The sequence below is a fragment of the Agrilus planipennis genome, unplaced genomic scaffold (genome assembly GCF_000699045.2).
Source record: "Agrilus planipennis isolate EAB-ADULT unplaced genomic scaffold, Apla_2.0 scaffold109, whole genome shotgun sequence".
Classification (NCBI taxonomy): domain Eukaryota; kingdom Metazoa; phylum Arthropoda; class Insecta; order Coleoptera; family Buprestidae; genus Agrilus; species Agrilus planipennis.
Genome location: NW_020438934.1, coordinates 951,423 through 975,551, shown reverse-complemented (window position 1 = coordinate 975,551; position 24,129 = coordinate 951,423). Strand labels below are relative to the sequence as shown.

Genomic DNA, 24,129 nt, shown 5'->3' with positions numbered 1-24,129 from the left:
ACTCCCCTTGTTAGAGCAAAAGAAGGCAAGAGACTAGGTGAACAGTAAAGCATCTGTAGTTTAACTGCAGTTATACATAACCGAAGTGGAAGGAATGTAGGCCGAACAGATTTCGTTTAACAGATCAAAGTCATATTAATTAGCTTAGCTCAGTGCTGGTCTTGGGGGCGGAGTCAAACGAACTAAATTAAATTCATAGATAATACAAATAGTACGATACTTAACTAGTTCAATACATATAAGATATGAAAACACATCCACAAAAAGTAATGGAAAATGCTTTATTTAAATACTTATATCAATCACGCATGAGTATTTATAATTCGAATGGTACAATATTTCGTTTTTAGTAATCATTTTAGACACCATTTTATGCTCTGGAAGCCATGCTACCTACTTAAACTTCATGTATACAATATTTACAATAATTTGTTAGTACAATACTGAATAGTTTCTTATAAACTGCAAAAACCATTGCTGAAGTGCAAATAATATTTACATTATAATTTTTTCATATATACATGAGCGAATAAATTCACCCGTTCAATTTGTGCAAATGAAGAAATAAATGCAGTTCGTTTAAAATTTTATACATACGTGATGTAAAAGTAGTGTGGGTTCTTAAAAAAACACAAATAAAAAAGTATAAAATTTGTCAAAATGGAATGCAATAAAACAGTCTTAATTAAACAAATTGTTTGAAAATAGTTATACTACTAATTATCGAGTATCTGAAAAACGCCGAGAGTTCATAAGTTATTCATTCTACAAACGATATTTTCAAATATACAACTAATGGTAATACATCTTAACCTTGGAATGTTCAAAAGAAGTCATATTATACATACAGCTGCTACTGATATAAAATAAATAAATAAATTTAAATCAATTAGACGACTTTGTTGAAGAGGTATTCATTCAACTAAATACATTTTAGACATTGCACAAGTATGACTAAAAATTAATTTTTTAAGCATGTAAGTCATATTCTTATCAGGCACTATAGATTGTATATGTGTACAGTTAATTATTACTCTAGTTATAAAAACCGAACTTGCCAAATGACGTCTTGCAGTTACTTGTTTATTAAATACACCCATTGATAAATTGAGCGAGATACATGTTTACAATGTCATAACTGAATAGTAAAATTTAATACTAGAAGCTATTGTGTTTATTGCTTAATATATTCCTTCATTGAAAAACAGAATGGTTCTGTTAATTTTTCAACAATTAAAAAGAAAATCAATTCAGACGTACTGGTTATTAATGTTGCTCCAGTAGTACATATAATATATGTTTTGTTATGGCTGTTACAATTAATGGCACAAAACTTTGCAAAAATGAAAATTAATATAAAATATGTATGTAGTTTGAGGTCATTGATCAAATAATCCCATTGGTATTTGTACATAAATGCTTTTAAATTTATCATGTATAAAAGTCAATCAAATAACACTACGGTAAAATATCAACCCCGTAGATTGTTGTCCTAATAAGAATTGATATCCAGCAAATAAATATTTTGCAGTATTCCTTAAGGAAATATTTATTGCAAATAAATTTATGGCACCAGAACATCGATATGACCGCAGAGCATTTTAATTTACTATGCTAGAGAAAGTGGTATTATTATTTAATCAAGTCTTTAATTAAGTTTGACAGATTAAAAGATTGCCCTTTCCGAATATAAAATTGCCCCTGCTATATCTTTTAGCTTTAATAAGTTATTGATTGTTTAAACATTTAAACAAAAAATAGCATTACAATAAAAACATTTTTTTAATCATCAAAATATCCCTTTCTAATATGTTTATAATTAAAAAGAATTAAGGCAACCTATGCTAACTAACTAAAGTCAAAATGCTTAAGCAATTAATAACTATAAGATACAACAGGGGCAATTTCATCAGATCCTTTATCAAAAAAAAAATTCGCGGCATTAACTTCGCCTTAAATATTACTTTTCGTTAATTCATTGTGAGTTTTAAGGATTTTCTAAACCTAAAAAATATTTGTTTTTTAAGTCACTGCCATTAAAAGAGAATTAAAAAAACATCACAAACTAAAATGAGCAGAAAATGAATATTTTATGACTAGAAACGCACTATAAACACAAGAGCTTTACAATCAAAATTTTACGAATAAAATTCTCTATCTATATCTGCTAAAGGGGGTCGGGTCCTATTTCTCCTAGCTTGCAAAGGTAGCGTAGTATCATGTGTTTGTCCAGGTACGGGCGAATCTAAGAGAGTGGTAGGTGAAAATCTTACCCTGTTTGCGGAGCTATTACTGTCTTTTGCAGAAACGTATGAGCTGTCATCACTAGTGAGGCTGTCAGGCGGTGTAGGATTTGTTGGAGTATTTCCTCCGGAATGTCCCTGACTTATGTTGTAATTGCTCCTTTTAAGACTGGATCTTAATTTGGCATAACCAGAAGTTTCTAAAGTCGTTGGTCTTTCTAAATTTGGGGAATCATGGGAATTTTGACGCAGATAATTACCAGAGTATTCATATTCTACGTGAGGTCTTCTAAAATAATTAGATCCGGTGTAACTACATTCCTCATCTAGCCGAAAGCTAGGATTAATATTAAAACCACTCGCATTTGTAGAACTGGAATTCGATATATTCGATGGGGTTCTCCTGTGCATCTGATATGGTAATCTCTGGGGTGTCCTGGATCCACTGCTTACGCTGCTAGGATTATCATAAGCGTAATCGGTCCCATATCCATAAAGAGTTGTTGTTGTGCCACTATAATCTGATCCATAGCTGTAAGTGCTATCCGGGCCTTGAGTATAAACAAAACCGAACGAAGGATCCGGTTTGGAGTTATTTTCATTTCTAAGACAACAACCCAAACAGTGAGTACCTTCACTCTGACATCCTTGATAATCACCTGGCACATAAATTGTAGTAGCTCTGTCGTAAGGTGCAAAGTACTGCTCAGAACTCTCGTTACTAGCTGCACTAGATCTTCTGTGAGGAGAGATGCTAGGTGTTAAAGAAGACTGATGTTGGGGTGAATCAGCAGCAAGTCTTACATTTTTTTGTTCTTCGTGTTGTACGTTCATCAATTGGGAACCCATAAGCATGGGTCTGTAGTGTTTTATTGGGCCATGATACGTATTATGACTATAACCGCTTGCCGATGAATATTCATATTCATAGTTATCTTGCCTCCACGGCTGTACTTCGTATCCTGTATCAGGCCTATAAGTTTCAAAGCCTTATATTCGTATTTGTTTGAAAAAATGGTACTAATTCATTTTATATTGCATTCTAAAACAGTTTTTCTCTTTCCAAGAAACCTCATTAATATGTTTCTGATGTTTAAAAAATAGATCTTATATTTTCCAAAATATGCGGAATTATTAAAAAATTTAGTTTTTTTATTAATAAACAAACTTGTAACTAGTTCACAGTTTGATACAAACAGCTATACTTTAAAAACATTGTAAATAGTGAGTAGTTTTTGTTAATAAATAATGCAATAAATACCTGTTCGGTTGAAGCCTGGGATGTACCGGGGAAATATTAGATAAACGAACGTCATATCCGGATGCCACACCCGCGAGAAGAGCTGCCATGTTGTACAGAACTAACTCTATAATGCTAAGCTTATGCCTAGATCGCAGTCCTAATTCAAAGCACATAGTTAAAAATAACTGTTGACAACACGTAATATGACTTACCATCTCCAGAGTAAAGGGTAGGTATAGGTACACTACTTCGCAGGGTAGCAGCTATTGGATATTCAGGACCCCAATCCTCCGGAGAGACAAAATCTGCCAAGCCAAACATAAAAACCTCTAGCACACGCTTCATATCAGTCATCGGCACAATTTAAACCATAACAAAATAAGATAATGTTTGTGTCATTACGGTATCATATTTGAAGAGATTGATTTTTGATTATTTTTAATATGGGCAGTTAAAAAGAAATTATGTTTTCAAAATGAAATTCGGTTTACAGAATTACCTTTTTCACTTGATATTTGTCGCCTTCGATTTATGAGTTGCTTTCTAAAATTAACTGATAGCTATTTATAAATACTATAACCATAAAATTTCGTAACAATTTTACACAAGCAAAGAATTCCTATACCTAAGTAGTACAAAATCTAATCAAATTTCTTTTGCAGTAAATATAAATTGTAAAAACCGAATTCCATGTGAAAAGTTAATTTTGTTATTTGAAAATTAATGTCAAGCTTTTAAAATTAATATTTTTTTATTTCAGAAGAAACTTCTGATTTTTTGAAAATGTTAAAACAAAAAGCGTTACATCTGAATGCTTTTTCAAAATTGCTACTAAAAAACTAATTAAAANAAAACATTATTACACTTTTATTTAAAATAATTGTACATAAAATTAAGCCATCACCAGGTATTATTGTACACAACTTGAACACAAGTTTGCATTCATTTTAAAAAATTAATTTACTAACGTATGTCTACAAGGGTGGAAATAAAAATAATAGGGAATGGAAACCGACGGAATGTGTTCAAGCGGCATAATCATAATTACTAATCGAAATCCACAGCTCGTTTAAACCTAATCTAACTACAACAGTCATTATCGTAAACCAAACTACTTACATACGTAAAACGAAATTATTATTGCAAAAGCTTTACTTATACGAATTAACAAAAAATATCACATGCTACGTTTAAATGAACCAAATATTCGGGTAAATTCATCACAAAGTCTAAACTTCAATCTCATACTACTTTAAACATATTGTGTAATAAAAAAACAGAAATACAAATTAACGTAATTTTTTATAGAATTTAACGAGCTCAAACCCAACAATTAAAAAACCTTAATTTTTAAATATGTAGGAAATAACTTTTTCTTCAAAAAATCTAATTTAAAATATGAAAATATGCTTGCCTGTTTTCAAAATTAACCATTTACCTATTTTCTCTTTTTCTAACGGTGTCACAAACATTTCTCATACATAAATCAAACTGGAGTCACATTTTATATAAAATAATTTTGATACTTTTCAACAAGGAATGAATGTACCCGTTCCCTTTGGTCGATTTAACACCATGTTCACAAAAAATGCTCTGTCGATAATTTACATGCTACTGTGCTTAAAAACATAAAAAAAAAACTTTACACCTAATACTTCATCAAGACTTATTTGAATCACTTACAGACAGCATTCTGTAGGAACGTTTCCTTAGAAGCAACTAGATTAAAAAAGACAGACAGAATCTTAGTGTTTTTGTCTTTTTATAAACGGGAATCGACAAGAAAAGTTTTATTATATAGGTACAACGAATATGCTAGACAATCATACGCGCGCTTAATCTTCCGGAAACGAGTCGGTTTCTTTTTCTGGAGTTTGCGCATCATTCAAATCGACATAATTGCAATTATTATTGCTAATACCTCGCGCAATAACGAAACTATCGGTACTAAACACAGCATCGTAATGCGACTCTAGAATATTACCGATTGACCGACTCAATCGATTCTGTTCAACAAGTACAGAACCTGGAGGCGAGGTTAAAGAAGCGTTATTTGTAGGCAGACTATTGTTACGCCAAGTACCACTCCGAAACGGAAAAGCTTTATTTAGAAAGTAATGCAACCTGGAGGAAGGTTGCGTGCTATCGCCACCTCTGTCACCCACTGATTTGTCAGATAGATTTGATTTACCTATATCATGTGAGGGCCGATTCAGTGTCGTCCTGGACTTGTCCAAGTTGGGCGCGCTTTTTGACCATATACAAGTGGGACGGGGTGTCGATTTTAACGGATGAAGTTGACCCCGTTCACGTTGATGACATGTACTAGGGCCCCAGGTTTTGCCCTTTACACCGTCTGCGTTTGCTGTAAGATAAAACAACACTACTGTTCGATCCTCAGCCCCACCTTGTTAAAAGCCTTTGACAAAACCACCTTTATCATCAAAGAAACAAATGTAAACTATCTTCAGGTGATTATTGGGATAATTTTTATGATTAGCCAAATATCCCTCAAAAAAGCTATTTGTCGATGTACTGTATTGTATATATAAATAATTTTTAGTGTTTAAATTTTACAGACTTGATGCTTAAGAAAATTTATGAGAGATTATATATTTTAATCAAGCATCATTAATTCGACAATATCAAAACAATTCTCGGAATAAACAGAAAAATACTTAGATTCATATATATAACAAAAAAAATAAATCATAAAACATTACACTCCATAGTTCAAGTGCAACTGTATAGTGTTGCATCCAGCGCTACTAAACAAAACAGAATGTTGATACATAGTCTTTGTTTAAAAAACCATGCACGTAAGGCAAAGGAAAAAAAATCGCATGCCAGAAGCGAAATTAATATTCAACTTTGTCTACTTACGACTTAAAACACGCATGGTATTGATAGCAGGTGAACCAGGAGGGCTTTTGGGTGAAATTGCGCTGCTTAGTCCTTTAGTATCCAATGTGTGTTGAACTGTTATCGTATGCCTAAAATCAGATGGCAAACTAATGCTCTCCTTTGTTTTAATGAACTTCAGTCTCGATCTCTTGAACTTTCCTGGAATGAAATATCTTAAACTTGAACCACATTCTGAAATTACCTTTAAATATTATATATATAAGAGAAATTATGAGTGCTTGTCAGCACAGGGCAATGTAGTATTACGTAGTTAGTATCAGCAATTTCTTATGTTGAAGTGTACGATGTGTTGCATACCCATTTACAAAAAAATTCTTTAAAATTAATTTTTCACACAATTTTTAACACAACGAAAGTGATTGTTCACAAAAATGAATTTCGACCACTCGAAGCAAGCAACAGTTTCAAGCTCACAGTGACTGATAGAGGGGAAGAAAATATTTAAAGAAAATACTTTATGTTTAAAATTAATGTTTACCTTTCCTTTTAATAGGTGTAGGAGTTTGTTGTTTGATCATGAAATGCAGCTCTCTTTCTAGTAAATCAATTTCTCTTGCTTGCAACTCTTGTTCTTTCTGTCGTAGTTGCTCTTCGTGCATCCTCTGTTGCAGTTGTGCCCTATTGAGATCTTCTTCTCTACATCGCAACTCCTAAGGAAAAAACCTATTAATAAAACATAGATCGCGAAACAATGAAAAAGTTACCTCTTCGAAAGATTTACAAGCCTGGTACAATTACACAAATAGCAGCAGAAAATCGAAATAATCGTATAATAAATCGGTCATTCACTATTAAAATCTCTTTATATATAAAAAAACACTGAGGCTAAGAATGTTTACCTTTTCTTTTCTGCGAAGTTCTAACAAAACTTCTTCGATCTCGTCTTTCCAATTTTTCTGCATATCGTGAAAACTTTCATGAGGTGTTTGGGTGAAAGACGAGTGAACTATGTGATCCAACGCCTTTAGAATATCATCAAAAGCCGGTCGATTGTGAGGATTTGGTTGCCAACAAGCTGTAATTTACAACATGCGAAATATTCAAAAGAAATTAAAATGTTCGGTAAAAAATAGAAAATAAGTTTCACTGAATTGTGCTCATATTGTACTATAATGTGCTGACTGACGCACATACACATATAATTTTTTTCAAAAATATACCATTGGAGGTTACGTTACGGTAGGTCAAATTACCTAAAAAATTTAAAATTTTTTTTTCAAAAATGGCGTACCTAACTTATTTTTGAATAAATTAATGCCCCCAATATTTTTTGTTGATAACGCATTTTGCGAAGTAGCACATTAATGCATATCAAAATTCAGCACAGCTCATCTTTTTTATTTTTTTAAAACTGGCGGAAAAAACTCGTTTTATTGGCAAAACAATTTATTAATTTTAATTTAAATGCAAAAAAGAAATTCCATATCGATAGCAATTAACAAAATATCGTAATAGTAGAATTTTAAAACCACAGTAGGGTGTAATTTTTCTCATTTGTTAATACAACATCCAAAATAAAGTGATGTCCGCTTATTAAATATCATTAATGGTTTGGATACTGTAATGTCTGTTTCTTGAAATTCCGCCTCTTCCACATATGTTTCCCCATCTGCTACAAGTTACAAGCATATACCGAGGATATGTGCACCACGTACTCGGAACTCTAAATGGGCTGCACATGAGTTTGTTGACCGCATAGTCTTTTATACAATAATCATAAATCGCCTTTGTACAGTAATCATAAAAGCGATCAGCAATAGATAAACATTTTTTCACGATGTTCCATATAAGTTAAACTTTTGTTTCAATTAGAGGTGAATGACCATTAAGAAAATTTAATAAATTTAGTAAAAAAAGAAACTTATTAACATTAATTTGTTAACTAATTTATTTGTAACTACGTGTATTATTCAAAACTGCAATCTTTTTTATTATTTTTATTTTATACTAGTTAATTTTCGTTTACTAAAGTAGGTCTGTTTTACTTTCAAAAAATAAAATCAATTTAGTTGCATACCAAAAATTAGTAATCTTATAAAAATGTTTACTTTGTTATTATTAACTAAAATATTTTTGCTTTTAACCCTATAACTTTGGAAATGCATTTATTTTAACCGAATGCAATATGCGAAATGTTTTATACTGTAATAATCAGGGGCGCAACAACGTTACAGTTTGACTGGGTGCTCGCATCATAATACTATAAATATTTATATACTGCGGGTGTGCATAATCTAAAAAGATCGAGTTCGGCTGCTCATTACGAGCTTGAACTATTTGAACCGAACTTTCAAATTGGGTTATTATCTGAATCGACTGAAATTGACTGGGAGCCCAATCCAATCGAGTGGATGCTAGGACACCCATGGACCCCCCCTTGTTGCGCCCCTGCTAATAATCATAAAAACTACTTTTTGCTAGCCATTTGTTATTGACAATTCTAACGGCATAACGCACTAACTAAAACAGGCATCATTGTCAAGATTTTTCTTTGTCTTACCGTTCATCAAATCCCGCCATAGTTGCGGGCAAGTGCTCGGTATCGGCAGGGTGAGCTTATTTACGGCGACCCCGTAGGCCACAGCCAGTGTGTCGATTCCCCTGTACGGCATCTCCCCCGTAAGCAATTCCCAAAGCAAAACTCCATAAGACCACACGTCACTCGCTTTCGAAAACGTCGAATCTTTGATTACCTCGGGGGCCATCCACGCGTATGTGCCCGCCTGCGACATCCTGGTTGTCTTGTACACCTCCCGCGCCAAGCCAAAGTCCGTTATCTTGAGCGTTTTGAACTGCAGGTCCTCATTTTCAATATTCTCGCTGAGCAAAACTGAAATAAACGATAGCGATTAATATGCATTAAACGTACGTTGCTGCGACGCCCACAAAAAATGGTAATGCCGATTATATTATGGCACTGTTTGGGTGCCGTCAGCCTCTTTCCTGTTCAATTAACCGTTTCGGGAAACGTCACCTTGTTGGAGTGTACCTGTTTTGGTAAAGAGTTTTACTAATCAAGGCTAACATTCATCTACACTCAAAATTATAATTTTAAACATACACGTGCTTTAAACGTATTTTGTATACCTAATACCCAAGGATTAGACGTTTGTTGAAAAGTACAAAAACCACCAATATCTACAATCTAGGACCTATTTAAAACTGCTTATATCTTTTAAATTCATTTCTAATATCAACTTGTATATGACGCTGTTTTGATCTCAAAATTTTTTATTGTAGTAAATACAATAGAATACGCTTATAATGACATCCAAGGGAAATAACAAACACGTCATACAAAGCACAGTCTTAAAAAATAAACAACTTTCTATTTTCGTTAGTTATATATAGTTATAGTTTAATAGAGAGAAAAACTACAAATTGTATATATTTGTTAACAGAAAAAGAAAAAAAAGATGAATTGTAATATCAATATACATAAGAACGGTCAGAAAAATGAGCAAAAATGTTATTATTAATCATTTGGGTCACTATAACCGGATATGATTTCTTGAGAATCAGTCATAATAAACAATATGTCATTTTAAACGGAGTCATAAAAAATTAGAAAGAGGAGACTGTGGTAAATATTAATTAAAAATTAAAAGGAATACTCACCCCTAATTACCACAGTCTCACGTTGATAATGCCCACGTATGAAGTGGGCGAAACACGTGTCCGCTCAAATAAAATTATTTGTGGTAATTAGGGGTGAGTATTCCTTTTAATTTTTAAGGAGTCATTATACTTATCCAAACTTTCCAACAGAGAACTTAATATAAAAACTACTGCAATTACTTCATATTAAGCGGTTGGTCAATATAGGCGGAGTCATAATAAACGAATTCCCTGTACCTTAGACTATAGTACGTACTTTTACAAAGGTGCATGAGTATTATCTTATATGTTGTAAAAGGTCTATCAGTGACCGGCACAAAACCACTCTTAAAGTTGATTAAATTTAGAGAATTATAAAACAATTTCATTTTTTTTGTTTTTCCTGACTCAAATGTGAAATTTGTAAGGCAATATAGAAAACAGTGTTTGTATTATAAAATACTAGCTGTTGCTCGCGACTTCATCTGCGTGGAATTCGATAATATCGCAAACCCCCATTTTACACCTTTAGGGTAGTATTTTGCATATGGAATCTTTATGGACTGTGCCTTTATCACATCAAACTTTGAGCATCCTTTTCGTTCCTCTAAGGTCGAATTTTAAAAAAAATCCTTTCTTGATCTTCATCTGCGTTTTATAAGGAACTTTTGTACTAGGGTTATAATGAATATCAGCATGTGCAACTGCGGATGATCCGCATGAACTTTAGTATCCGCACCCGCGAAATTAAATTAGAAGCAAAATTACGAACTGCTAATTCTTTTCCACCAAGTTTAAAGGATGTACCTAATCGCTATTATTAACGTAAATTCTGTTCTCATAGGTGTCATCTCTGTGAGTTATACCGCCAATGCTATTCAGATTTTGCAAAGTTAGATAACGTAATAAAATATCAAAATCCACTAAAGTTGTCACTCACTATACGAATTGATTACCAGATTTGCTCGGGTAAATTCCGGGACAAGCACAAAAGAACCTTTTCAATTATATGTATTCACCACAGGTTTTAACAGCTGCTAATTAACATTTTAATTTTTTAGCCCTCTAGTCTATCTAACATTGTAACAAATTTGGAACAAGACAAAGCTAAAATTGATTCTCAACTGAAGTTCTGCCTTTCAAACCTTCCATTATTTTGTCGTTGTATCAAACTTTTAAATGGTGTCGTAAGTTTTATTTGAACTTCAAAATTCAGTGTAAAATTTACCTGAATTAATTTCGGTATGAATTCCGACTTTCTGAAATTTCATTTTTGTTTTTGTATAGATTCATTTTACATGAAGTATTAATTTTTCCAGAACATTCGTGGAAATTTCAAGACCCGGGACATATGTTCACATTCCGATACAATCCCGGTAGGTCCCAGCCATCTAACAGCCCCAATACGAGCAGAATTACTGTATAAATGACACAGTAACGATGTAATTGTGAGGGTTACCCGCTATACATTAATATTTCTTTTTAGTTTATCAAATCGATTTACGATTATCACTATTTACGTACTTTCATTTTTTTTTTTAAACATTACTTCTTACCCTCATTATCCCAGCTATAGAAATTCCCTTCCTTCCCCACTCATTCAACTGTTTCTGATCCACCTTTAAACCCCTTAGTGCCTCCTCTCTTTCCCTCTCATACATACATTTTTTACCTATTTTTAATATCCTGCTCCTTCATATTTCCCTTCTTATATCTCCTTCTTTTAGTTTAGATACTCTTTTTTTAGCTTCCTCCATCAACATTCCACATTTTATTTTCTTGTAATGACAATCTGGTGTACCTTTATCTAATTTAAATACCCATTTTATACACTTTTTATGCATAATTTTTCAAAACATTGACTTTTTAATTTATGTTGTAACAGACATAATTTATAAAAATGAAGAAATATTACTCCATTAATATTCTACAGAACAGTTTTAAAAATACAAGGGCAAAAACTTAGTACGCTAAAATTTGTAGATACACAAGTATTAACATTTAGCAGGGAGGAATTAGACACAGCCTTAAATAAAAAGGAAGCAGTATTGACAGAAGAGAATGAAATAAAAATGAATAAAAAACTCTCATGTTAAGTTTAGAATTACATTTTCCTATTGCTTTGTTGAAATTAGGGATTCTCTTGTTTTATTAATAATATTTATTGCGTCTACAATGTTCAAGTCTTTCGTTCCGTTTTCTCCCGTTTATTACAAGGCGCTTGTATAGCAACCATCTTACTTTGGAGGTTTGGCTCGAAATATTGACCAGAAGTCCGATTTCTTGATAATACTGTACGATAATCTTTGCTACCTGCGAGAGTTCAGTGAACACCAAACTAAGGACCCATATTATTTTTATGGTCCCTATGCCTTTTTACATGAATGCTCTTCGAGTTTCTCAAGCAGTTTTACCTATATCCTACAGGCGTTTTTACACGAAATTATGAAAGAAATCTATTTTTACATATTTCCTAATTAATAACACAAGTTGAAAAACGTTAATCATTTGATTTCACTTAAATATGGCAAATAAAATCAAGTCTGGGCTTATTAAGGTTGACTTACGTAATTTCCCTAATACAAACATACAATATCTAGATATTTGACTTTATCAGTAACTACATAACAGTTTTCTTCAACTGCAATGGGAACAACCGTGCACTGTATTACTACCACCTATAGGGACTAAAATAAGACCCCTTGCAGACCGACGGAGAATTCCGGGCGGCATAAAAACCGGAAGATATTATTTTACAATGTTGTACGTACGTTTAAATACGATTTAACACACCTAAAGGTGCCGACATGTGTAACATATTTTCATGCATCTCAATGTAATCGACAATTTTTTTTTCTAGACATACACCTTCAACAATCTTTTTCGAATTTCTAAATTAGCCGTTAGCAAGCATAGACGTGACTTCTTTTTATTGAAGGCGACTCGACTTTGCGATATCCTCTGCTTTATATCCCTACTATTCCTTCCGCCCTGACTTATCTGACTTCCTATATACCTAAAATCAGCCACTTCTTCTAATCTTTCGTCTCCTATCTTTATATTCGCTCTTTTCCTACTTTTTCTTCCATTGTTATCTCTACTCCTCCTTGCTAGATGTAGGGATAGATATAGGGTGCCCCCCCCTACAGTTGTACTGTCTTTAATGATATTGATCGCATCTTCGTTGTAATACATAAGTGCAATTTTCTTTTCGCCTTATAACAGACTACTGAAAAGTGACGTTATGATTCCTCTCCGATGTCATATAGAAGCAGCGGCGCTTTCCAAAACACTGTATGATCTCAAAACTCATTTTGGACCGGAGGAAAAATTTTAATGCACAATGGCATAAGCGTATTTTCTAAATATCCAAATAAAAAAATTCATGTCCCAACCCAATTGTACACTAACAACTAGAGAGCCATCGATTTTACTTGACTGTATTGACGAAATCTAGGGCAGTGCAATCGCAATAGAGGGACCATTATAAGGGGGACGCCCAAAAAAATTAAACCCAAGCACCTTGATACAACTTAACCCTATCCCTATCCACCAAAGTAAGTTCTATAATAAACCGTCTTGCTATTCAAGCTGACGGATTTTTTAAATACAAAATTGTGCAAAAAAAACATGCTTTTACGTGATAAATATTGAAATTATATCAAAATGTATGCGTGAAATTCAAATTTAGTATGCTTAAATTAATCAGATTTGAGATATATGTTGAACTAAATTGAAGAACGTTTTCAATATTGGGAAACTTTGACGCCCCATGACAGGAAAACTAGCCATGGAATGAAAATTTCTGCAATAATTTCAAATGATCCATCTCGCAGGACAAATTTGCATTACTATCTTTCACAAGAATATTAGAAGGATATAAAAAATGTATGTTATCCTCAGTCTCTAACAGGAATAAGCAATTGCAAATTGGAGGCGCCACAAACCACAACGTCAATGTATTTACATACATGCGGTAAGGTTTGAAGGTGTTTGTTTACTAGAGTTTAATGTTATTTATTACGCAAATAAACAGAAATGGGCACCTGCTCTAGCCACTGTCTTCATTTCATAAACATTTGTTTTACCCATGTTAATTTGCTCTTACACAATAAGCAATTTTCTGTTTTTACATAAATGGATAACTATTGACAAGTACAAGCCAAATGACATCAAAGCAATATTTTTGCCTCAATATCAAATGTCTATACGACAAACTCAGCAACTTTTTACACATTAAACCTTATGGTGTGTATGCATTAATGCTGCAAGTATGTATGTATAGTTATTGCAGCATTCTGGGAAGGTCACTGTTTCACACAAAAGCCACTATAAATATTATTTTACAAGCGGAATCTCATTTTCCTAGCTATAAACAGTTATAACTTTTAGCCCTCAAAATATTTAAAAATTTATAATGTTCTAAAATGCAATAATGTTGTTTATTTAAATATGTAGTTCTTCTACTTTTTTCTTTACGTATTTTGCAGAAGGCATCAAAATTTGTAACACTTTGCTTTGCTTACGTTGATGTCCTGAATACATGTCAAAAATCATCGACGACCACACAAAACAAATTGAGTAGTCAAGGTACGAAATAGTAATAAACAAAGAAACAAACTCACAATCACATTTTATTAATTAGGATGAAAAAAGGAATTGCAGTTTTATCAGAAACAAAACGGAAACTCGTTCTCGTGAAACGTTAATCGTCTCATCGCAGTTTTAATTGCAGCACATTGTTCCTCAATAATTCTGAATAATAACTTGATAAGCACGACTTTTAAATGAAAAATACTCTTTTTTCTAATTTCAAATCGCTTCTTCTTCTCCTTTCGGCACTCCTCGTCCGTTTCTTCCAGAACGGTCTGTCCTGTGTTCCTCTTGTTGAGTTGGGCTTGCTCTAGATCACGACACACGGTTGATAGCCACGTCACACGAGGATACGTTCACTTCCACCCCTCTTCTCAGGGATCGCTAAAAGCTTTATGCACGGTGTGATCTAGTTCTCGCCTCATCACGTCCATTTCACCTTAAGCGGCTTTCTGTCAGCCTCCTTTCAATGAGTACGATTTTGAAGCGTTTCATTTCCTATTTTATGGAGTCTAGTTACCCCGCCTATTCATCTCAACATTTTCATTTCATTGAAATGTAATGTATTCTGCACCGTACATCATAGCTGGCCTCACCGCTGTTTTGTAGGTCCTTCCTTAAGTTTTTATTGTCATTTTTGCGTCATATAGCATTCCTGTTAAATCTGTATAGATTCTGTGCTTTTCGCGTTTACAGTTAATTTCGACCCCAAGTAAAATGTGCTACTTTTGGCACTTGGACTCCTTCTATGTACGAGGATTCGTCATTAGGTAAAGGACGCAAGAAAAACAAATAAGTTTCAACTTGTAAACAAAATCTTAAAATTTAAGTTTTTACCTATTGCGTATAATTATTAANTCTGCGGTCTCCCAGCACTATTTGATGAATTTTTTCGATCATATCTGGAGTTGTGACCTCAACGGGGCGTCCTGAGCGAGGCCCATCAGAGGTGCTCACACGACCCTTTTTAAACTCGGAAACCCACTGCTTAATAGTAGTAGTAGAGATATAAACCAAAGGATAGTGCACGGTAAAGTCGCCTGCAATAAAAAGAAGTCACTTCTATGCTCGCTAACGATTAATTTAGAAATTCGAAAAAGATTGTTAAAGGTGCATGTTTGGAACACGGCACTGTACGGTTACGAAATATGAACAGGGGACGCGGCGGAAAAGAAAATGTCAGGAACGTTGGAAATGAAGAGGTACGAGAAAGAATAGAAGAACAAAGGACTCTATGGAAGTCAATAAAAAATAGGCAAGATAAGTTGATAAGACACCTCAGGCATGAAGGTCTAGTCAGAGACATATTAGAGGCAGAAACAGAAGTTAAAAGAAGTAGAGTTAGACCTAGATTAGGTTACCGTTCGCATATTGTTAAGGATGTAGGATGTTCTAGTTTTAGGGAAATTCGAAGATTAACTTAGGACAGGAAGGAGTGGTGGTGCCTGTGCAACCAGTCTTAGGACTGACGACCTTATCATAATGAAAATATATTACATTAACCTGTAGAAGCACTAAATATTTAAAACATCATTATTAGATTAGCCCCGTCATTCTTGTATGTTTTGAAAAAATTATATTAATGGGCAACATTAGCACAAGCCTACGTCACAGCTTAAAATTTTCGAATAATTTATTTCGTAAAGCAAAACAACTCTTACTACACCGTAAGAAAATCGAATGTATGTTAGAACAACAACAATGAAGAAAGAATTTATAAATATGAATAATTACGTTAAAGTGTGTATTAATATTATGCAAATCAATAAATCTACTTTTACGATTACTGAAATTAATTCGAATGCTACGTAACGAAATGTTTCTTAATATTATGTATAATATACCTACAGTGAACGGTCATAATAGATAGTCTGTATTTATTGTCATTATGCATTTTAATACTGTTTGCAAAGTATTTCACTTGTAAAAAAGTTTGATGAAAAATGGACGTTTTGTTACGGCTGCTATATTATGACACTGCTTTCCTTAGAAATTATAGCTTTAGAGAAGAAACGACACGAACGTAAAGAGCACAGAAACCCTTCATCCAATTCATTTACTGCACCATTGCTAGAGCCAAGAATGTCAGTTAAATTGCCCATTATTTAGCTACCAGCTTTCGACAGTTCGAATGATAAATGGTTAAAATTTTGTGACGCATTTGAATCACTGCGAATCGTTAACGAACATCGAAAGGTTCTATTATTTAAATTCTACACTCAAGGGCGATGCTGCACGTGTTATTCAGTTAATGTGAACGGCAAAGGGTTAAGTTAATTGCTAAACTTACGTTAAGAGACCTTATTAACGTACTGTAGAAAATCATTGCATATATCTTGAAAAACTATGATAGAAAAGTCAATTCACTTTGGAAAAATTCGTAATATGAACTATAGGGGACCATTTAATCGTAGACAAATAGAATAAATGACATCGCACGCAGTAACCAACGCAATCAGCTGTTCATTTTGTAAAAATATCATCCTTTCTACAATTGTGAAGAATTCAAGAAACTTACTTCCGCAAGAAGAATCGAAGAAGAACAAAGAATGCGACTGTGTGAATCCAGTACATAGGAATAAATCTTACATCTACGGATTTTGAAAAAAAAAACACCGAAAACACCACACGCCACTTCATCAAGACATCAGCAATCGAGCTCAAAGAAGCAATGGTAACAATGAGCCAACACCAGTGACTCAGTCAAAATCTACCTCGCTTTCGGTGACAATGATACCTCATCAATGAACTCTAATAATTCGCATGTGCTCTTATCAACAGCAATCATATTAATCCAGGACAAACAAGGGAAACAACATGAATGTAGGGCTTTGCTTGATCCTGGATCCTAACCCAACTTCATCACGACAACATATGAACAACACAAGCGAAAACTTTAATCTCTGGAATTGAAAATGCAAACCGTAACATTTACTACAAGACAGATGTAAAGGTACATTCCAAGGCAAGAGGTTTTACAGGGTCAAAGACCCTTTTGATAATACATTTTGAACATAGCACTTAGTGGGGCCAAATTTAAATTATTTACTGGAATCACGCTTACCGATCTCGAATTTTCCTCTTCAAAGGAAATAGATTTACTAATTGGAGCTGGATTGTTTTGGGACCTTTTATGTATTGGGTAAGTAAAAATTCATCCAAATCAATCTGAAAGCTCAACTTGGTTGGATTCTAGGCGGAATTATAGATTTAAATAAAAATATCGACAGCTATCTTACGACGTGCCATTTAGCAACAGACCAATCCGCCAGTAGTGACAATCGTTCATACCAAATAGAGCGTTTTTCTAAATTAGGAAAATGTGACGCAATCACAGACAGCACTCAATTTATCCCTTAAAATACATGTCAGAACACCTTTCGTACCACAGCTTCCCGTAACTGCGATGGACGATTTATTGCGACGAAGGCGGAACGTAACTGTACTCTTCTATTACCCCCAATGAACGTGATTACGCACGGACTGTGCTCTTAAGGTTAGCACAGCGTAAGGACTTTCACAGGGAGATCAATGAATTTTTACAAGGGGTAAATGTACTCCAAAAATTGATATTCATGAACTTAACCTGTTGTTAGACAGGCCAGGTCTTCTTAGGGTGAGCGGTAGGCTTCAGAAGACTTCAATACCATTTGGACAAACACATTCAATAATATTAGGTTCTAAGAACCCCTTAACACACTTGATAATAAGAGAAAGGCACAAACGATTGCTACATTCTGGATGTCAGGCCGTTCTAGCGTCCTTTTGAATGCGACATTGGCAGCTAATTTTCTACTCTACAGGTGTAGATTACTCTGGACCCCTTGATAATGAAGGTTGTAATAAGGAAATAGCGAACTGTTTAACAGAACACCAAATCAACTAGCACCTAATTCTCCCTTTCAGTACCACACATTGGAGGGTTTTGTCACAGGAGACACTAAGTTAGCCTATGGGGAATTATAGTGTGTTAACGTAAATCGAAGCTTGTTTAAATTTACATCCACTACCTCTTCCTTCAGACTATCCCAATAACCTCATTTCTTTAATATCAGGTCACTTTCGAGCACATCAATCGGCCGGTTAAAAGGATGTGTTGATCGTCATCAATCCATTCAATATTAAAACCTTTAAACTTCTTTTGTCTTCCTTTTTATTCATTTTTATTGTCAAACTGCTCAATTCAAGACAGACCCCAAATATCCTTTCTGATTCACAACTTTGCCAGAGCAGTAGGCCCTTTTGCTAAATTTGCATCTACGTTTTTGTAATAGTTGCTCTCCGCATTCATGTTTGCCTCCTTCCTGAGATCGTTCTTTGCCCTTACCACCTGAACATTGGTTTCCTTCGCTTCGCTAATCAGAACTGCTTTTCTCTCTAATCCTTGCTTCAGTATCCCTCACTTCCTTTTTTTTCCGGTTTTTTCTTTTTATTCTACCATTATTTGTAGTATGATTGATCCTTTCTTCCAACTTTAGGTACTCTTCTCCAATGGAGGTCCATCTTCCTTCTTGTCTACTTTATGTTTGTAACCTTTCTTCACCAACACTTCTAATGTCGTCTTCTTTGTCTTTCGCTGCTGGGTTATCTATATCTTGTACACTCCCTTTGCATCTGTCTCTAAGATTATACGTCACCTTACTAGTTTTTACTGGGGAATGTGCTAATCCAGTATTGCCTGTTGAACTACGTGTAACAAATTCTAATATACTCCCACCGCCTTTATTTATATAAGGTACTTTCTTTGCCAATCTTCTCAGCTTCTTGAAAGAGGGCAGTCGCTCTTTTAGTACTCAAAGTGGCAGAGATCACGAGGATCAGTATAACACACTGATGCACAATATTGCAATGTGGAAGGCAACGAGAAACCACCACATTATGATATCCCAAGAAAAACAAATCGAACTCAAATAATAGCATCCTCTAGTGTAAAGCACTCAGGAGGTAAATTAGTTCCCCATTCGGATGTCCAGGCTAGAACTACCTCGGGGATGTCATCAACAAGTGCAGGAGGGGAAGGTGCAATATTTCATGAGTGGGAGCGTGGAATGTTAGAACAATGAAGCAAGTAGGGAAATTAGAAAATTTGAAAATTGAAATGAACAAACTAGAATTAGATATAGTAGGCATTAGTATAGTCAGTTGGCTAGAAGCTGGAGACTTCCGGATTGGAGACTTTAGAATAATACGTACAGGATTGATGGAAGGTAATTCGGGGGTAGGAATTGTAATGCGTAGGAAAGTAGGACAAAGTATAGAAAGTTATTTACAAAAAAGCGATAGGATAGTTATGGTTACATTAAACTCGAAACCGGTAAAAACGGTAATGGTACAGGTCTACATATATGCCTACATCATCTCACAATGATGAAGACGTAAAAGCGGTTTATGTAGAGATCGAAGACGTGTTAAGTTTAGTGAGAGAGCAGGAAAACCTAATAGTTGTAGGAGACTTCCACGCAGTAGTAGGTGAAGATAAAGACGGTGAAATAGCAGATTCTTTTGGATTGGACAATAGAAATGATAGAAGAGATAGATTGATAGAATTTTGCGATAAAGATAGCTTAACCATCGCGAATACTTTACTCAACCATCAGGAGGTACTATACGTGGAAGATACCAGTGATTTAGGGAGATATCAGTTAGATTACATACTTGTTCGGCGTAGATTTAAAAATCAAGTGAGACTGTAGGAGTTATTCAATAGCGATTATAACGTAGTAGTTAAGAAGGTCAATTTTAAATTGAAATTTCTGAAAAACAGGGAAGGTAGGAGACGTCTTGACAGAAAAGCTAAAATATAGCGAAACGAGCGATAAGGTACAAATGACAGCGACATAGAGACAAAATGGAACTGCATTAAAACGTGCTTAAAGTCAACAACTACAGATGTATTAGGTCTTAGACAAAACAAAAGTAGGAAACCCTAGATAACAAACGAGATTATACGACTAATAGAAGAATAGCAGAAATACAAATACAGGACAGACGAAGAAGGGCAAAAAAGGTATAAGGCGATAAAGTGGGAATAATTAGAAAGAGTAGAGCAGCTAAGGAACAGTGGATTGATATGAGATGTAAAGAAGAAAAATAAAAATAAAAAAGAGAAAATGAGGAAAAAGCAGATAGGTGGAAAGAAAACTTAGAAAACCTATACGCAGGCCATAAGTTAGGAGATATATTATAAAATAGTGTGGAGATAGATGAACTAGGTTATCCCATAATTAAAAAAAAAAAACAAAGTATAATAAAGGCGCCAGGTATGGAAGGGGTACGGGCGAACATTTTGAAACATGCAGGGCAAGACGTTAGAGATCGCACGTTTAAGCTAGTTAGTCACATTTACGAGACAGGGAAAGTCCCGGAGGATTATAAACGGAACGTGGTAGTAACCACATCTAATAAGAGAGGCGCGGATAGGATAGGATAGGTGCGAGAATTTTAGAACAATTAGCTTAACTTCTTATGCGTCAAAAATCTTAACTAGATTTGTACAGAGAAAGATGGAAAAAAGGAAGGAAGAACTATTAGGGGAAGATCAATTTGAGTTCAGAAAAAATAGAGGAACGTGGAAGGCAATTCTAGCTTTACAGGTAACAATAAAGAAAACGATAGAAAAAGGAAAGAGTGTGTACATACGATTTGTAAATTTAAAAAAAGCTTTTGCCAAAGTTAAACGGGACAGGATGTTAAATATCCTTAAAAACTGAAACAAGTAGAAGAGCGATACATAGTTTGTATAAAGAGCAAAAGGCAGTTATATCAGCAACGTAGAGAAGTAAATATTAGGAACGGAGTCAGACACGAATTCACACTGTCATCGCTACTTTTTAATTTATACAACGAAGACGATATCATTAAAGATAGTACAGCTATGGGGATAAATATAGAGGGGCAAAAGATTAATATGCTTAGATTTGCAGATTATATAGCAGTATTAGCATCTATCAAGGAGTTAGAGATAGCTTCAAACAGTATTGTATGAAAATAAATAAAAGTAAAACAAAAATACTTGTATGCAAGGCAAAAAAAAGTAGGGAAAAAGCGAATATAAAAATAGGAGACGAAAGACTAGAAGAAGTGGCTGATTTTAAGTCTCTAGGAAGTCAGATGTCAGGACGGAAGGAGTGGTAGGGATATGAAGCAGGAATTTATCGCAGGGTTGAGTCGCCGTCAATAAAAAGAAGTCACTTCTATTATCGCGAACGATTAATTTAGAAATTCGAAAAAGATTATTAAAGGTGGATGATACCGTGGACAGAGAAGGTTAGAAATGAAGAGGTATTACAAAGAATAGGACTCTATGGAAGTCAATAAAAAATAGGCGAGATAGATTGGTAGGACACCACCTCAGGCATGAAGGTCTAATCAGACATTAAAGGTAGAAACAAGAGTTAAGAGGAATAGAGGTGACCTAGATTAGATTACTGTTCACAAATACTTAAGGATGTGGGATGTTCTAGTTTTAGGAAAATGCGAAGATTAGCTCAAGATAGGAAAGAGTGAAGGAGCGTGTCCAACCGGTCTTAGGGCTAACGAGTAATATTGTTTTCTATCTTCATAACTTCAAAATCCTTTCCATATGCTTTTCTCCATAAATACTCTTGCAAACTAAGTTGCAATAGAATTAACACACTGTAGTGCTTATAACATAAGGACAACTACTTCCATAAAAAACAACCAGTACTAAAATTAAACAGAATAAAACTACTCAATCACACTATGTTGTTCTGTGTTTCAATCTCCAACTCTTTTTGTAACTTTGCATCTCATTTTACACGGAGCTCAACTTGTTTGAAAGTCAGTTTACTTACAGAAACGATGGATTTTTAATATTAAAATTATTTATTATTTTATGTAACGTTTAAAAACAGACCACGCAAATAATTTAAAACTCAAGCGGATATCGGCAAGGTGTGATAACAGTAACCAACAAACGATTTGGTACAGTAGATAAATGCAAATTATTTGTATGATTTCAAATTCTTTGATATGTTTTATTTTATGATAATCCTTCAAGTACCCAGCATTCTATAATGAATACCTTCGATATACAAAAATAGTGTCCTCTGAATTGTAAACTCTAGAAGTGAATGATCAAAAACTCTCTATATGTCTAGTCATATGAAACGACAATGCTTATAGCTCTTAAAATACCGTTTATTTTATGTAATTTAAATATTTGTAAGAATATATACTGAACAGCACATCATCTCTCTAGACTGGAATTCATAATTAAAAAAGTTAAAAGTTACCTAAAACGATATCTTACAGAAATTACAGAAAAGGAAACCTTATAGTAGCCATTAGCAAAAAAATGAACATAAATAGGCGCCAACAGGTCGACATTGAAAGTAGAACTTACCATTTGAACTTTTCAGGTCCCTATGAATCAATGAAATTGGGGCTCCATTGTGTAAATATTCCATACCACGTGCAATTTGGATAGCCCAGTCAACTAGGACATCAGGTCCTATTTTTCTTCCATTTAAAACTCTACTTAACGATCCCCCGCGACAATATTCAAGAACTAAGCACAAATCAGGTTGCTGTAAGCACACACCCACCAACTGCACTATATTTTCATGCCGTAATAAACAAAAAAGTTTTGCTTCCTTAAGAACATTAGCTAAAGTTACCGAAGTGTCAGTGTCTGAATCTTGTCTAGCAGCCTTAACTGCAACTTCTCGGTTCTTCCAGAGACCCCGGTAAACTTTTCCGAAACCACCCAAGCCAATCACATCATCCAGTTCTATTTCTCTGAAGTCAATTTCAAGAGGGCGAATATCATTAATTATTGAAGTGACTTCATCTACAGGATCGTCATAAGCCACAAAGTTCGCTGGAAATATTCCAACTTTATCACCAATCTTTCCCGTCCACCAGCCTTCATCTCCCGATATTTTGGCATCTTCTGAAAGAACTTCAACAATTTGGCCCTTCCGAAGGGATAACTCATCTTCACCTTGGGCATCATAATCATAGAGAGCTGTTGACAAACATCTCTGAAAATGTCCACGGTCGAAACCAGATGACAAACTAACCATGTCTCCATTGCAGGGCGGTTCCATGAACTTCGGAGGACACTGCTCCAAAAGCGGAGGCATCCGTCAGCACGTCCCTATGACGACAAAGATTGACTCTGGATTTATTACTGTCTCCGCGTGAGTCGTTCTCGATATTTTGCGTGCAAACGATGTAGGTACAATAGGTTCATAGTATCCCCATCGATTAAAATTATTCAAAGTTGAAGCCAGGTGGTCATTAAACATTACTTTAACGTATTATTTCTGTGCTAACCAATCTTAGCAAACGTATCGTTCGTATATTTAAATGATAGTAGTGTATGTACTTCTCGATTTTTTTTTTAACGTACAGTCACTAAAAAATTTACTTTGGTACTTCTTGCCTCACCTCATTTAAAACTGTTTACTGCAGAAAATATCTTTCAGCCATCTTTCTTACAACACATAACCACCTTTTGATTTGGTTGCTAACTGTGAGCGTGATAATCAACCTGTCGTTGTC

The 24,129-nt window shown here is 34.4% G+C and overlaps 1 protein-coding gene across 1 annotated transcript; it reads right to left on the bottom strand.

Moving 5' to 3' along the window:
• Positions 1-281: 281 nt before the first annotated feature.
• Positions 282-24,094, bottom strand: LOC108742728 (mitogen-activated protein kinase kinase kinase 11). The gene is made up of 9 exons (XM_018478029.2): positions 22,967-24,094; positions 8,912-9,241; positions 7,251-7,426; positions 6,890-7,061; positions 6,370-6,549; positions 5,678-5,851; positions 3,699-3,791; positions 3,505-3,643; positions 282-3,216 (listed from the first exon to the last, which is right to left on the bottom strand). The coding sequence occupies exons 1-9, from the start codon at positions 23,706-23,708 to the stop codon at positions 2,139-2,141; spliced, it is 3,084 nt and encodes a 1,027-aa protein (XP_018333531.1). The 5' UTR covers positions 23,709-24,094; the 3' UTR covers positions 282-2,138.
• Positions 24,095-24,129: the final 35 nt, after the last annotated feature.

Excerpts from the sequence above, each read along its gene's own strand:
- LOC108742728 (XM_018478029.2), bottom strand. The coding sequence starts at position 23,708 with ATGCCTCCGCTTTTGGAGCAGTGTCCTCCGAAGTTCATGGAACCGCCC. Across the intron at positions 9,242-22,966 it reads GGACCTGAAAAGTTCAAATG|TTTTGCTCAGCGAGAATATT; the intron begins GTAAGTTCTACT and ends CGTTTATTTCAG. Across the intron at positions 7,427-8,911 it reads ATGGCGGGATTTGATGAACG|CTTGTTGGCAACCAAATCCT; the intron begins GTAAGACAAAGA and ends TGTAAATTACAG.